At 38.1% G+C, this 17,153-nt stretch overlaps 1 protein-coding gene across 1 annotated transcript in view; it reads left to right on the top strand.

The window, feature by feature from the left end:
* clstn2b (calsyntenin 2b) overlaps positions 1-17,153 on the top strand; it is a 155,404-nt gene that overhangs the window by 72,807 nt on the left and 65,444 nt on the right. Inside the window, exon 3 of the mRNA XM_049467247.1 lies at positions 7,317-7,512. Coding sequence (XP_049323204.1) covers positions 7,317-7,512 — 196 coding nt within the window. The remainder of the gene's footprint in view (positions 1-7,316; positions 7,513-17,153) is intronic.

The raw sequence follows: 17,153 nt of genomic DNA, 5'->3' as shown, positions 1-17,153 counted from the left end.
AAGATTAGGAAAATATAAAAGGAGAGAAAATAGGTGGATGGTGAAGCAGCAAGGAAGAGAAAAAGAAATAGAACAGAGGAGAGAAGAGAAGAGACAAGAAGAGAAGAGAAGAGGAGAGAAGAGAAGAGAAAAGAAGATACTGCTGAGGGATTACTGTAGAGAATATAACAGAAAAGACAATAGAAGATAAGGTACCAGAAGAGATGAGAAAAGAAAAGAAGTTTACAGAAGACAAGATAACAGAACAGACAAGAAGAGAAGATAAGATAACAATAGACAAAAGATAATAGAAAAGATGAAAATAGAAGAGAAGATTCCAGAACAGAAGATGAAAAAGAAACAAGTGAAGAGAGGATAAACGAAGAGAAAAAAAGAGAAGAGACGAGAAGAGAAGATTACAGAAGAAAAGTTAACAAAAGAAACAATAAGAGACGATAACAGAAGAGAAAAGAAGATAAAAAAGAGAAGAGAAGAGAAGAGAAGAAAAAGATTGGAGTAAAAATGAACTAAACAGAAAATAAAAAGAAAGCAGAACAGAAAAAAATAATAAATGAGAAAAGTGTTAAAAACTAGAATAAAAGCGAACAAAAAAAATAAAAGTGAGAGAAATTGAGAATTGAGAAAAAATGAGAAATAATTGAGAATAATAGAGAGCAAAAAGCAAGTGAAGTAAAAAGTGGAGAAGTGAAAATAAAAAGGGGAAGAAAAAAAGGGAGGATCTAAAAGACTTGGAAAAAAGAAGAAAGAAAAGAAGATAGGGAAAAGAGAAAGAAAGGAAGGGAGAACACAAGATAGAAAAAGAAGAGATTAGATTGGAGTAGAGGGGATGAGAAAAGAGGAGAAAATATTACAAAACAGGAAAAGTAAAGAAACATAAGGTATTAGATAACAGGGAACGAAACAAAACAATAGATTAGAATATAAATCAAAGGAGAAGAGAAGACTATAAATAAAAAGAGAAAACAGGAGTAGAAATTGTAGAGAATATGAAAGACAAAGAGAAGAAAACATATATAGAATAAAAAAAAGAAAAAAAAACAAAAAGAATTAGAAGAGAAAAGACGACAAAAGGAAAAAGAGAAGAGAAAACAATAGTTAAAAAGAGAAAGAGGAGGAGAAATAATAGGAAAATAGAAATGGTAAAAGGAAACGAGAGTAGAACAGAGAATAACAGATGAGAGGAGAAAATGTGAAGAGAAATAGAAGAGAGGAGAGAAGATAAAAGGAAAAGAGGAGAAAAGAAAAACAGATCAGAAGAGAAAACGTGAGGAGAAATAGAAGAGAGGAGAGATGCTGAAAAAAGTAGAGAAAACAGTAGATAAGAAGAGAAAACTTGAGAAGAGAGAAGAGATGGTGAAAAGAATAGAGAAGAGAAAACAATAGATAAGAAAAGAGGAAATACAGGAGTAGAAATAGAGGGAAGAAGAGACAATGAAAGGAAAAGAGAAAAGGAAGCAATAGTTAAGGTGAGAAAAACGAGGGTAGAAAGAGAAGAGAACACAGAAGGAGGGAAGGGATGAGACTGGAAAACAGGAGAATAGAAAAATGGAAAATAGGCTAGAAGAAACGAGAGGAGAAAAATGAGAAGAATTAATGAGGATAAGAGAGGAGAGAGAGAGAGAGAGAGAGAGAGAGAGAGAGAGAGAGAGAGAGAGAGAGAGAGAACAGATGAAGCATTAATGTTCAATTCCAAAAAGCTTGGTGTTTGGAACAGTTTCATTTTTATTTGAGTTTTAATTAGAGATTTAACTCTCTCTCTCTCTCTCTCTCTCCCTCTCTCTCTCTCTCTTCTCTCTCTCTCTCTCTCTCTCTCTCTCTCTCTCTCTCTCTCTCTCTCTCTCTCTCTCTCTCTCTCTCTCTCTCTGTGGAATAGCTGGAGGGGGTATTGTGTGGTGTTAATTGTTATCCCGGTTTTGGTCCGGTCTGAGCGGAGTGTAATTTCTTGCTCGGCTCTTGCTTGACTAATTCCATAACGAGTTTGATTACATCGCATTTCATTACAGCTCCTCTCAAAATCTCTCACACACACACACACACACACACACACAGGCCTGCAGCTGTGTGCAAAAGACAAGAACAGAGGTGGTTAATGAAGTTACAGAGTAGCTCTGTTGCTCTGGAGGTCTCGCTGATACTCAGTAACACTGTCTGTCCACTCTGCTCATCTCATCTCCACCAATCAGAACGAGCGCTTGAGAGAAGGAGATGCTGATTAACTTAATTATATTGGATTATTTGGATTATTAATTACAAAGGATTTAATATTAAAGACTTATCTGCTTCATTTAAGTAGAAACAGTCTATCGTCTCTTTTAGACTTTTAAACTAAACAAAAATTTAAGGGCCCTATAAATAAATATATAAAAAATATATTTTTTGGCATTAACTTAACTCACAACACAATAGTACTTTAATTAAGTTTTTTTTTTAATTAAGTTTAATAAATGTAGTTTATTAAAAAAATATATTAAAATTCTTAAACCATTCAGCTTATTTTTAGGAACTGCCAACACTGACAGCATAAAACTACACTGTGAGCCCAGATAAGTTGAATTTACTTAAAAATTTTGAGGAAATCGGTTGCCTTAAAAAAAGTTAAGTAATGGATAATGAAAGCTTGAGTTAGCATAACTTAAAACATCAAGTTATTACAACTAAAGGGGAAGTTGATTTAACTTTTTTTTTTTTTGTTATACTGTAAAGCCGGATAAGTTGAGTTTACTCAACTTTTTTAAGGCAACCGGTTTACTCAAATGATTTAAGTATTGGGGAATGAAAACTTGAGTTAGCATAAATTAAAACATCACGTTATTACAACTAAAGGGGAACTTGATTTATTTGAAAACTACATAGTAAATGAATAGTGAAGTGATCTATCAGACTATAAAGGAACACATAATGAATCATGTAGTAACTTAAACTAGTGTTAAACAAACCAAATAAATACTTTTAAGCTTTTAGATTCTCTTATCTGGGGAGCTGTTTGTTAACTTGTGGTTTCTGAGGCTGGAAACTCTGATGAACCTATCCTGTACAACAGAGGAAACTCTTGTTTGATTTAACTCTTCCTTTCTGGGGCGGTCCTGATGAGTGCCAGTTTCATCATTATTCAACATTTTTGAGGGTCTTTGCAACTAAGCTTGAGGATACTTTCAAAGTTAGTTGAGTAGTTGTTGCTTCTCATAATCTGGATTCGAACATTACTCAAATAGTCACTATTCTCTGTATACCTGTAACTCTACCTCTTCACTACTTTACTTTAACTGATGCTCTTAGTTGAGTTAACTCTTCTTTACAGGGCTGGTCCTGATGAGAGCCAGTTTTGTCATAACTTTTTTGATGGTCTTTGTGACTACACTTAAGGATATTTGTTAAACTTCTTGATATTTTTCAGATTGATTGACCTTCACTTCTTAAAGTATTTTTTTCTTTACTTAGTACTTGAGTAATTCTTGCTTCAAAATGGATCTGAACCTAATAGAGGTTTTCCCTGTATTATATCAACTCTATCTCTTCAAACCTTCACAACTGATGTTCTCAAACACTTTAAGAGTCAAGGAATTCTAGTAATTAACTCTTGATGAGTTCAGCACAGCTGTTAACTGAAAGCCTGAAATTCCAGGTGACTCTACCTCATAAAACTATAAAACTGACTGAGAAAATACAAGCCAAGATAAAAAAAAAAAATCACTTAATTTAAGGTGTGTCCAAACATGACTTGACTGGTACTGTATGTCGCTAAGCTAACTCACAGAGAAGCCTGGTCTCCAGAATTCAAACCCTCCATAATTCTGAATTATGTCTTCAATGCGAAATTCATCATGTTGTTTGCTGAGAGCGCTCTCCAGCCCCCGAGGCGAGAGCACCGCGAGACGGCCAGAGTGCTCCCGAACACTCGGCTGCTTCAGACAGCGGACCTGGCAGCCGGCCACTGGTCAGACCGCGACTTCAGCCTGAGTTACGAGATGGAATTGGCAAAAGTGAGTGTAAGTTTTAGTGAGATGGTGTGAGGAGTGTGAGGAGTGTGAGGAGTCTCGGGGGCAGTCTGACGAAAGTTCTCCAATTTCAGATAAACGTGTCAGAGTGAATTTATGAAAGCGCTGTAAGCGTAAGCAGAAATGCATGTATAGGGTACCGTGTGTGTGTGTGTGTGTCTGTGTGTGTGTACATGACAGAGTGGGCCTTAGCCAGACCTACCTAATCCCATTCTGTCGCATTATTCTGAATAAGAATGAAATACAAGGCTAGAATATTAGGATAGAAAACAATATAATAGAACAGAATGGATAAAAATAATTAGTGGTCAATTAAAACATTTTTTTTATCTGATAAACTGTGATTAATCGCACTTGTTCTTCTTAAGACATTATACGTTTTTGTAGTGGATATTTGTAAATATAAATAAAAGGATGAATGTAAGAAATGTAAAATGTAATTAAGCAATAATGCACTCAAGGTTTGTGTTATAATGTGTAATATTGGCACTGCTGGGATGCGGTCGTAGGTACGAGGACACAGGCCGACTTCCATTGCCACAGTTTACCGAATTTTCCATTATTGCTGTTTATTAAAAGATTTAGAGTTAAGGAGGAGGAGAAAATAGGATCTGTTAGGTTATAAAAACTTCGCCAGTTAAGTAATAGTAATAGTTCCATTGCTGCTCTGTTTGTAGCTGCGCTGTTTGGTTTGTAAGCGCTGCATCGTTGCTAGGTTACCTGTAGTATGTGGCGGAGTAATACGTACATGGAGAGCTTCGAGCTTCGGTTACAGTGCATTACTGGCTGATAACGGCACTCATGGAACACCTCTCAGCCAATCACATTGCAGGGTCGGAACCAACAGAGGAACCTTTTTTTTTGTACTTTATTGTAAAGTTCGGTTAAGGCAATACAGGTGTTGAGAAACCATTTTTGTAGTTTTTTTATTGTATTTTTATTACTTTTTCACACATTGTTGTAACACTCAAGCAATCAATGACAGTCAATGAGTCCAGATCCTACAATGCACCTGAGAAAAAAAATATATATTAAAATGATTAGGGAAAACACATGCGCTAAGTAGAGCCGCTAAGTAGCACATATCGATGGGTAGCACAACTCGACAGAACACCGGCTAAAGAAAAAAATCCTTTCACTCGGGGTACTGGTGGATGGAATATCCAGATACATGTTGTAAAGTCCTTGTTGTATCTCATATTTTATCCAGTGTAGAGGAGAGAAAGTGAGAGAAAGAGAAAGAGAAATAGAGAGAGAAATAGAGAAAGAGAGGTCAAGCCTTATTTGGACCTATCTACCCCCTTTTTGCAGTATCCAATAACTCAATGGAGTTTAAATAGTGGAAAACACTTTTGTCCACCAAAGATCTCCCTCCTTTTTTACTATCATTCTCTCTCTTTTTTACTATCTCTCTCTCTCTCTCTCTCTCTCTCTCTCTCTCTCTCTCTCTCTGAATGCTGGTCTGTTTAAGGTGAGAGGGGGATTATTCTGGATGAAGATGAAAGAGAAGAATAGAGTGGTGTGGAAAATACACTCCGTCTTATCAGCGCTGGCCAGCAGGAGTTCATTAATGCCCATACACCCCCTTAACACACACACACACACACACACACAGGCAGAGAGAGAAAGAGAGAGAAAGAAGGGATGAGAAATTTCCTTTTTCTTATAGTTTCCTATAGAAAGTGTCCTTCTTTTCTCCACACTTTGTGCTCTTCTGTATTGGAATCAGTATCAAGACTGGGATCAGTGCATGCCTAGAGAGTGTGTGTGCATGCCTACTGTGTGTGTGTGTGTGTGTGTGTGTGTGTGCCAACTCAACTCAGCCAGCCTCTCTCCTGCCAAATCAGAAGAACAACCAACCGTGCGGAAAAACTTGGAGCTGTCCTAATTTAACGATGTGTGTATGTGTGTGTTTGTCTGCATGTGTGTGTGTGTGTGTGTGTAAAGGACTGTCATCTGTCTTTCTCACCGGTCACTGTACACATGAACAGGTACACTGTAAGCCCGGATAAGTTGAATTTACTTAAAAAAATTGAGGAAACTGGTTGCCTTAAAAAGTTAAGTAATGGGTAATGAAAACGTAAATTAGCATAAATTAAAACATCAAGTTATTACAAGTAAAGAAGAAGTTGATTTAACTTTTTTTAACTTTATTTTTATTATACTGTAAGACTGGATAAGTTGAGTTTACTTAACTTTTTTAAGGCAGCTGATTTGCTCAATTTGTTTAAGTAATGGGGAATAAAAACTTGAGTTAGCATCAATTAAAACAGCAAGTTATTACAACTAAAGGAGAAGTTGATTTATTTCTAAAGTAGCCCAGGGGGGGAATCACTACACACTGATGGTGAGTGTCTAAAACACAAAAACTGTTGGACACACCCAGTATGCAAACTGATTGTGACAGAAGCCAATTGAAAAGAAGCTGCCAATGGCAAAACAGACTAAACTCAGTTATTATACGTTTATAAGTTGGTGCAACTCAAAGACTCAACTCAGTTTGAATAGTACAGTATATGTGCCCACTAATCTGAGTTCAACTAACTCAAAATAGTTGAGTATTGTTTAGAAATACCCAATTTTATGTAAAACAGACTTAAATCATTTGAGTTCAAACAACGTATGGGTTTACAGTGTAGAATCACAGATGTTAGAGTGTTTATAGTGAAGATGCTCTGTGTAATATACTGTTTTATCTATTTATAGAGTTTCGATTCAGGCCAAAAACGTCTGATCCAACCCGGCCTATAAACTGTCATTATGAGCCCGAGCCCGATTGAAGTAGAGATCAGAGAGAAACTGAGCTTTTAAAATCATTTTCAGGCTGTTTGAATGAGCGAAATCTGTTCAAAATGATGTTAATAAACATTGCAACACTGAAGAAGCATAGGCCAATTACCCAACAACCCACTCATTAGGACTCCCCCTATCAGTAGTGATGCCCCAACACACCAGGAGGATGAAGACTAGCACATGCCTCCTTCAACTCATATGAAGTCAGACTCCGCCTCTCTCTTTTTGAACTGCTGCTGATACTGTAGCATTTCCGAGTAGCTGATACATCAGCTCACAGACGCAGCTCACCTTGTGCTGATCCACATCACCCTAGGAGGAGCGATGAGGTAAAAGAAAGAGCGCCATCTACTGTACTGTACCCACCCAGAGAGAGAGCAAGGCCAACTGTGCTCTCTCGGGGCTCCAGCAGCTGATGGCAAACTATATGGAAACTACCAGTATTCGAACCAGCCTCTTAGATTTTGGTTGTTTAATTGTATATTTTTTATATTTCTGTGTGTGTATGTGTGTGTGTTTTTTTTTTAGGGGAGATCTGTGCATTTCGAGTGTACGGCCTGGACGCTCCGTTTGAGGCGGTGGTCCTGAACAGGACGTCGGGGGAGGGGCAGCTGCAGGCGCGGCGTCCAATCGACTGCGAGCATCAGAGAGAACACACCTTCATCATCCAAGCCCACGACTGTGGAGCAGGACCAGGAGGAACCGGAGGCAAAAGATCACACAAGTACGTCTGAGAGTGTGTGTGTGTGTGTGTGTGATGTGTGTGTGTGTGTGTTTATGCGTTTGTGCCTTTGAGCCCTGAATGTGCTCTATTACGGTAAAAACCCGAGACTTACGTCAACCCCCGAATTGGTTTAAATGCTGATCTCGTTACGGGATGATAATGGTGCTCCAGAGAACCGTTTCACCTCGGGGAGTGTCGTCTACCACAGGAAGAGAAGAGGATGAAAGGATGACGGAAAACAGGAAGAGCGAGGCGATGGAGGACGAAAAAAGGAGAACGGTGAATTTACATGCGGAGATGTAAGTTTTTATTTTGGCAGAGCAAAGGCTGACCTCGTTTCAAACAACTTTCAACACTAAGAAAGAATCAAAACTAAGTATAGAAAAGAGTGATACAATAGAGCATGAAGAGAATAGAGTGGAATTAAATTTAATAGAAAATGAATAGAATATCATTAAAAGAATAGAGTAAAATGAATTGGAATAGAGCAGAATAAAAATATAAACAAAATATAAAGTGAATAGAATAGAAAAGAAACAGAAACTACATTACAGCTCAATACCCAAAATGCACCTTACTTTGACATCACTCACCCACCTGGTCACATAACACTGCACAGCACCTCCACGAAGTCAATCACCAGAGTATTGATTTCACCCGTTCACCTCAGTATATATCGTCGCTGTCCAATGAAAAAAAAAACAAGTATCTCCAACTTCTACAACGAAGTGTTCTTTCAATGAATGTCAATGTAAAAAGAGTTTATTTCAGGTCATTTTTAAATATTTCTATTGGCCCATTCACCATTCATTTGGCACAGTGTAAGAGACAAAAGTTTGGACTGTGTGTCTCTCCACTCTTCTTTCTCCAGACTCTGCTCCCTTGATTTCCTTTAAATGAAATGTGAAATTTACTGATGATCAGTGATGGTTTGGATAAAGAGTCATGTCTGATATCTGCTGGTGTTGATCCACTGTGTTTTATTATCAAGTCTAAAGTCAGTGCAGTTTTGTTTTCCCACCAAATCTTACAGCACTTCATATCTTACAGCTTCCCTCTGCTACTGACAACTTTTATGGAGATTTCATTTTCCAGCAGGACTTGGCACACTGCCCACTCTGCCAAAAGTACCAATTGGTTTTATATAATGTTCTAATTTTCTGAGACACTGAATTTTGGGTTTTCATTGGGTTTTCATTCAAATTCTCCATAATTTTAATTCCCTGATCTTCACAGACTGTCTCTGATTGTCCAGCTGTCTCTGATATAAAGGAAGAGCCTGGGCCGATACTGATACTGATGATACGGATGATTTCGATGAACAGGAGCTCAGATCCTTCACTGCTAATGATGAAGGATCCTTTCACAGCGCGAGAGGTGCTTCACTCACATGCTTCATCTCGCCATCAAAGATGATTTCAGATGAGCTAATTATTAAACAGCATCAAACCCCGAATCCATCCACCTCAGCCCACATTCTCACAACTATCTGCCACCTTCTCTCAGCCGAGGAAATGAAGTTACACCAGCTGTGAAAGAACAAAAGCAGGCTGATGAAGAGTGGAGAGCTCCTCAGAGAAACTGGAGATTTTCTAGTCTTAGCCGTGACGATCCCACAATAAGAGAAACGCACCAAGAGGCTGATTGTTGGAATGGAGTGAATTTTTATAAAGTGGCTTGCAAACGTATTCATACGCCTTTAACTTTTTCACACTGTTTTCACGCTTTTTATTGAGATTTTAACCCTTGTGTGGTGTTCATATTTTTGTTCCTCGTTTACTTTGTTACTTGTATTTAATTCAGCAATTAAGCAATTCTACATTAAAATGCTTTACACATGCTCGCTTCACCTAAATTGCAAGCAATATAAACAGCTTACATGGTTAATATTTGCCCTTTACCTTTCTTATGTTACATTTCTTTCAAAAAGTGCAACTCTTTTTTTTATTAGTTTTTTAATAAAATGTAAAAGAAAATGAATTAAACTCAAGATATGAGTAGAAAATTTGTTTAGTTTCAAATTTACAAATGAAGCAATGTTTATTAGCCCTTGGCCAAACAGACTGTATGTAATATAAATGTGTGTGTGGGGGGGGGGGTGTACAGTGTGTGTTTATCGAAAATGTGTTTTGATATATGTTTTTCACAAAAAATGAGCCAATGCCAATGAGTTTGAGTTAGAAAAAAATTTTTTTTAGTATCATTTGATGAAAAATGAAAACGGTTCCCACAGACCCGAACACCACACAAGGGTTAAACGATAGTCCAACACAAAATTGTGACTAGCACATAATTATGAAGTGGAATTACAATGACACATGGATTTAAATATTTTATTCAAATAAAAAAAAACATGAAACCATGTGACAGTCAATTTGGTACCACTTTAAAATAGGGCTCCTTTATAAAGGGTTTATAACGAGTTTATAAAAGAGTTTCTTAAAGGTTATATTGGCTAAGTTGAAAATATTTTTAAAAAACATAATAATAATAATAATAATAATAATAAACACATGCACAAACACATACATTGACAGAACAACAGGGACAATCACTTTTTTATCATGAATAAAGTTATCAACAGAAATGTTAATGATGACTCAAGAAAAGTAAAAAAAAAGTAAGAACCTTATAAAGCATAAAAGTGGCACCGTCAATTTTAAACACAGAACCAATCAAAATTATAATATAATTTCCCCTAAAGGATTGCACAATCAAATGCATAATTTTAACTGGGTTGGGCCAGCAAACATTCAATTTTAGCATAAAACCAATAAAAAGCATTATTTCAGCTAAAGGGCAGGACAACAGACAGTCAGTTTCAACACATAACCAATCAAAATCTTTATTATAACTGGGGGTGGCCCAACAGACAGTCAATCTTAGCACAGAACCAATCTAAAGCAAACTGACAGTCAGTCCCAACACATAACCAATCAAAAGCATCCTTTCACTTTGGGGGATCATCAGTATGATTGGGGAGTGGGCCAGTAAACAATCAGTCTTAGTACAGAACCAATAAAACATCAATTAATCTTAAGGGAGGGAAAATAGACAGTCAGTTTCAACACATAATAAATCAAAATCAGATTTTTTGATAAAGTACAGTACAACTGACAGTCATTCTCAATACAGAACCAATCAAAATCACCATTTCAACTGAAGGGTGGGACAATAGACAATCAATATTACCACAGAGCCAATCAAAATCACCATTTCAACTAAATGTTGGTTCACCTGACAGTCAGTCTCATTATATAACCAATCAAAATCACCGTTTCAACTGAAGGGCAGTATAGCTGACAGTCAATCTCAAAATATAACCAATCAAAAGCATGATTTTAGCTGAAGTTTGGTACAGCTGACAGTCAGTCTCAATATATAACCAATCAAAAGCATGATTTTAGCTAAAAGGCCAAACAAAAGACAGTCATTCTCAACACGGAGCCAATCAAAATCATTATTTCATCCAAATGTCAGTATAGCTGACAGTCAGTCTCAATATATAACCAATCAAAACCATCACTTCAACTGAAGGTCAGTATAGCTGACAGTCAGTCTCAATATATAACCAATCAAAACCATCACTTCAACTGAAGGTCAGTATAGCTGACAGTCAGTCTCAATATATAACCAATCAAAAGCATGATTTCAGCTGAAAGGTGTGACAATAGACACTCAGTCTTACCACAGAGCCAATCAAAATTACCATTTCAACTGAATGTTGGTTCACCTGACAGTCAGTCTCAAAATATAACCAATCAAAATATTCATTTCAACTGAAGTTTGGTACAGCTGACAGTCTGCCTCAATATATAACCAATCACAAGCAGGATTTCCACTGAAGGGCAGTACAACTGACAGTCAGTCTCAATATATAACCAATCAAAATCATCATTTCAACTATAGTTCGGTACAGCTGACAGCCAGTCTCTTTATATAACCAATCACAGAATCAATACAAGAAAACTAATGGTCGGAACTGGATTGGAAGTTTAAAAGCTGATACCCAATCAATTAGTAATGTCTAAATTACTGGATTGGATTGAATCTGAAAATCTCTAGTAAAAGCTCTAGATAAGGGCTTGTATAAGTGTGTGTGTGTGTGTGTGTGTGTGTGTGTGTGGTGTGTGGGTGTGTATTAGGGTAGGATGATGTAAGCTTCACTCTGCTCACCCCAGTCTTAAAACTACATTTCCCATGAATCATCCCTCCACAGCACTCACAATAAAAAGGCCCAATGTGACATCTTAGTCAAATCACTACCTCTGTCCTTTCCCCTCCGTCCCCTCCGTCTCCATCGTCTCCATCCCCTCCGTCTCCATCCCCTCCGTCTCCGTCCCCTCCGTCTCTGTCTCCACCGTCTCCTCCGTCCTCCCCCTCCTGACTCACGCCGTTCCTGACCTTTACCATTTTCTTCCTTCAATCTGGAAATCTCTTTGGCAGGCTTTCTTTTTTCCCTTCACTCTGCCTTCTCTGCTCTCGCGCCCCCAACGCATCATCATTCTGCCCCTGTTCCATCAGCCTTTTAGTACATTTCTTCTTTTTTTTCACTGATTTTTCTGTGTTTTTGTTCCGGACTGAAGCCATTAAACTTTCATTTGACTTTTCCTCTTTCTGATGTGCATAAGAGCACAGATGCAGCACAAATTGCGCTCTGGTGCAGCTGTAATGTAGTGCTCTCACAATGCGTCTGAAATTAATGCTTAATTTACTGAGGCTGTAGCCATGGCCACTGGAACCAACAGGGGCGAGCTGGCATTTAATCAAATCACCATATTTCAAAGTACTGCCCCTGTTTTAGACTTCCTATACTTCCTATTTTAATCAGAATAAAAACCCGATACTGTCCATACACTGCATGGAAACAATATAAGTGACTATTCTGATCTATTCCATTCTATTACAGAGACATATTTAAAGTATGCCTGGCCTTTAGCTTTGATTGCAGCTCTGCGCATCCTCTGTGGCATTGTTTCAATAAGCTTCTGCAATGTCACAAGATTTATATTTATATTTCAATCCAGTGTTGCATTAATTTCTTACATTTTTCACCAAGATCTTGCAGCAGCATTGATGATGGACGAGTCTGACAGCTGCTCAAAGCAGCTCTTCTCCGTCCAGCACATCCCAAAGATTCTCAGTGAGGTTAAGGTCTGGACTCTGTGGTGAACTGTGGTGAATTCCAGCCCCATGAATCATGAAATTGTCAGGGAAGAAAAAAATCCATTGATGGAATAACCTGGCTGCCATGGATTGGCGGCTTGTCCAGAGTGTATACTGGTTACCCCTGCCTTCTACCCTGTGCCGGCTGGGATAGGCTCAACTGGTAGCCTAACTGGTAGTGGAAACAGTAGAGACAGTTACTCCAACAAAAGTGGGATATGCTCTTTTTAATACTCTTGATTTCAGAAGAAACCTGTGTCCCAATATTTTCTCCCATATAGTATATACACACCTGTGTTCATGCATTCTTGAGTTCCTGAGTAGTTATAGTGACCGTCCTACTGATATGACTCCAAAAGGGCATGGCCAACTCATCCAGGAGGTCACAAAAGAATAAAGAAACAAAATCTAAAGATCTGCAGGCCTCACTTTTCTTAGTTAAGGTCAGTGTTAATGATTCAATAATAAGAAAGAGACTGGGTGAAAATGGTCTCCATGGGAGAGTTCCAAGGCAAACAGACCAAAAAAAACAAAAAACAAAAAAAGACATATTTTATTATTGGTGTTTTATGACAAGGACTAGACAAGCTGTGTGTGTTTGCATTTGAGTGTCTATATAAAGTAGATTTTGAAGTAGATCTTAAGCAATGAAAAAGCTTCTTATCTGTGCAGTAAGTGTTTATTAGCTCAGAAAAACAATTTAATACAATAAATACAAACAGCAGTTTTACAAAAATCAGTGCTTTTACAGCCCTTTTTTCCTTAAAACTTAAAAATCTCCAAATCTCTCCTCTTAATCTGAGTTTAATAGATTTATTTCTAGTTCTCATCATATTAATCAACACCTGGTTTGGTAAATTACTGGTAAATGTGGTAAATCCGGTGAGCTGCTGACGGAACTGAACATAATATACACATGCTGGCTGAAGGAGAATCCAGGAGAAATATATGCTATACTTTAAAAATATGCTATACTTTTATTGTCCTTTAGTCTTATATATTCTCTCTCTCTCTCTCTCTCGCTCATTAAACGAGTGTAATTCCGGTCTATTCTCTCAGGCTCTATTCACTGTAAGCTTTGAGGTATGGTGTGAATAATAGAGCTTTACACTGATGAGCACAATGTGGAAGATCAGATGGGTTCTGAAGCCGGGCTTATTTGGATAAAGTGATGCGCAGTCGTCATTCAGGCCCACGGTTTCAAAGGCGAGGTTCGTACAGAGTCTCAGGCAGATGAGCCATTGATTTCTTTGGCTTTATGCGCCGTAATTCTGTCTGCGCTTCTTTTGTTCTCTGTTAAGAGACCGTGACCAAGAATTGGGAGTGGAACTCTTTATTTGGATCCACTGTAGATTTTCACTCTTACATTCAATTGCAATATAAGAACTCCATTCAATTCTCTTCTATATTTGTGCAAGAATTTTAGCTTGAGTGGGATCAGATATGTTTTAGCCCAGAAGGTCACTTGGTTCAAGTTATGGCAGTCCTTAATCCAGTCCATCTTTGACGTACTACCAAGTTCATTCAGTCTTGTTAGCTGAAAGAATCCTCCAAAGAACTACTGTAGGTCCTATGATGGCAATGGCGGACACCTTGTTTGAGTCAACTTTAGACCTTCAGACTGTTCAATTGGGAAGCAAAATTTGGTTTGACCAACAGAAGTGGTCTTGGTCCAGATCAACAAAACCATGGTTCGGCTCATTTATAGCATTAAATGTTCTTAACGTTTAGGTGATTCGGATTTTTAGACCTAAAGTCCTGACCTAAAACACCTTAAGCTTCTGGGTCAAGACATTAAAATTGCTGTTCACAGATGCTCTCCATCCAACCTGGCTGAGTTAATTTTCAAAGAAGAATGAGCAAAAATCTCAATCTTTAGACGCACAAAGCTGGTAGAGACAAACCCCAAAAGACTTGCAGCTGTAACTGCAGTGAAAGGTGGTAAATGTTCTTCAGTTTCTAGATTTTCAGACCAATTTCAGATCTGGAAAGTCAACTCGTCAAATTTACAACGATCTACAAACCAATCAGTGTCAGGTCCAGTCAAATTTCTGACCTCAATCCCATTGAGGTTCTGTGGCAAGACATGAAAATTTCTGTTCACAGACGTTCTCCTTCCAACCTGCCTGAGTTTGAGCTGTTTTACAAAGAAGAATGAGCAAAAATCTCATTCTCTAGACGCACAAAGCTGGTAGAGACAAACCCCAAAAGACTTGCAGTTGTAACTGCAGTGAAAGGTGGTAAATGTTCTTCAGTTTCTAGATTTTCAGACCAATTTCAGATCTGGAAAGTCAACTCGTCAAATTTACAACGATCTACAAACCAATCAGTGTCAGGTCCAGTCAAATTTCTGACCTCAATCCCATTGAGGTTCTGTGGCAAGACATGAAAATTTCTCTTCACAGACGTTCTCCTTCCAACCTGCCTGAGTTTGAGCTGTTTTACAAAGAAGAATGAGCAAAAATCTCATTCTCTAGACGCACAAAGCTGGTAGAGACAAACCCCAAAAGACTTGCAGCTGTAACTGCACCGAAAGATAGTGTCTACTGTTGCTATATTTACTATAACTGTAGAATAACCCTTTTTTCTAAGCAGAAATAAAAGGAATCTGATGGGGAATCTGTTACTCTCATTCTCTTGTGGGATGCACAAATTCACAACATTCTACAAACCAATTGGTGCTTTCTCTCCGAAGCATTGATGATATTACTTGTTACCAATGCAGTTGCTGCAGTTATGGTACTGTGATCTTGGTTATTTACTTGAAATACTAAAATCTTGGTCAGAATACATCATTTGGAGTGGTTTTGACTTCCAAAAGCCTCTCAAACCACCAAGGCAGACAGTAGGATGAGCCAGATCATGAGTGTAGAGCTCCAGCCCAGTCCAATCATAGATGCCAATGGTGCTCTTTGAAGCAACCCAACTGGTAAATCAGTGTGGATCTGAGGAAACAGCATCGATTCTCAAAAAACATCAAAAAGAGACCACCATGAGACCAGCAGAGTGCTGGTTTTTTGGGAACATCAAAGCTGATAGTCATGCTGGAGCGTATATATTTTCCTTGGAGGAAAAAGATGGCAATGATGGAAAGTGAACCAAGGAACCAAGCTTGGAGGAAAATTGGTGGGGGCGGTGGGATGCAGGCTTATGGAGGTGTGTTAACCAACAGCGTCTTTGGTTTTACCAGCATGTTGAAGATGTAGGCCATCAAAACCATCATGTAGGCAGCTGAGAAGATCTCTAAATGGTTGAAGATGAAAAGAAACAAACAATCAGCGCCACATGGTGTTTTGCTCCAGACTGGGTGTCCTGGAAGAGGCTGTATAACTGCAATTGGTTTTAAAAAAGGGCAAAAACATTGAAAAATGTTTGAATATAAGGTTCGTTATTCTGTTATACACTGTAAGCTTGGATAATTGATTTTACTTAAATTAATTAAGGTACGCTTTTTTGATGCTTTGTTATATTTTATGGTTAAGTGAATAAAATAGATTAAACTTAAGTAAAACATAGATTTAAAAAACTCAAAGAAAATTAGATGGTTAGAATCTGTAGAAGCAGGTTTTTTCATGAGGAAATTTCTTCTTAAGAACATTTGCTGAATGGAGCCCCATGGATCTTCTACGGAATCGCTCAAAGCGAAATTATTATGGAATTGATTGTCACTTTGCCTGCACCAAAATGAAGAAAAAATAAAAAGATTTGTCTAGCACTTCAAAAATAGAGTGATGAACAAGACAGCCTGGAGCTCTACACTTGGGAACATAGACACGCAAACACGTAAACACACAGATTAGTTTTATATGCATTATTATATACTGTATAGATAAAAGTATTGTAACACTTCCTCATTCATTGTTTCTTTCAAAATAAAGGATATTAAAACTAGTCTCTACTGTCAAAGGAAGACTTTCTACTAGATTTTGGAGCAGTACTGTGAGATACAAGGTTTGGATGTTGGATGGTCCCACTCATCCCTAACTTCCCAACTCATCCTCAACTTCCCAACTCATCCCTAACTCATCCCAAGCTCTCAAACTCATCCCCAACTCCCAAACTTCCCAACTTGTCTCCAGCTTCCCATCTCATTCCCAACTTCCCAGCTCATTGTGAACTTCCCAATTCATCCCCAACTCATTCCCAACTCCCAAACTTATGCCCAACTTCCCAATTCATCCCCAACTTCTCAACTCATCCTTAACTTCCAAACTCATACCCAACTTCCCAACTCATCCCCAACTTTCCAGCACATCCCCAACTTCCCATCTGATCGAGAATTTCCCAATTCCTCCCTAACTCATTCCCAACTCCCAAACTTATGCCAAACTTCCCAACTCATCCCCAACTTCCCAACTCATACCCTACTTCCCATCACATTCCTAACTTCCCAAGTCATCTCTAACTTCCTAGTTCATCCCTAACTCATGCCCAACTCCCCAACTCATCCTCAATTTCCCAACTCATCCCTAACT

This window comes from Astyanax mexicanus, chromosome 18, assembly GCF_023375975.1.
Source record: "Astyanax mexicanus isolate ESR-SI-001 chromosome 18, AstMex3_surface, whole genome shotgun sequence".
Lineage (NCBI taxonomy): Eukaryota > Metazoa > Chordata > Actinopteri > Characiformes > Acestrorhamphidae > Astyanax > Astyanax mexicanus.
The sequence above is the reverse complement of the archived record's forward strand: the minus strand, read 5'-3'. Positions and strand labels throughout refer to the sequence as shown.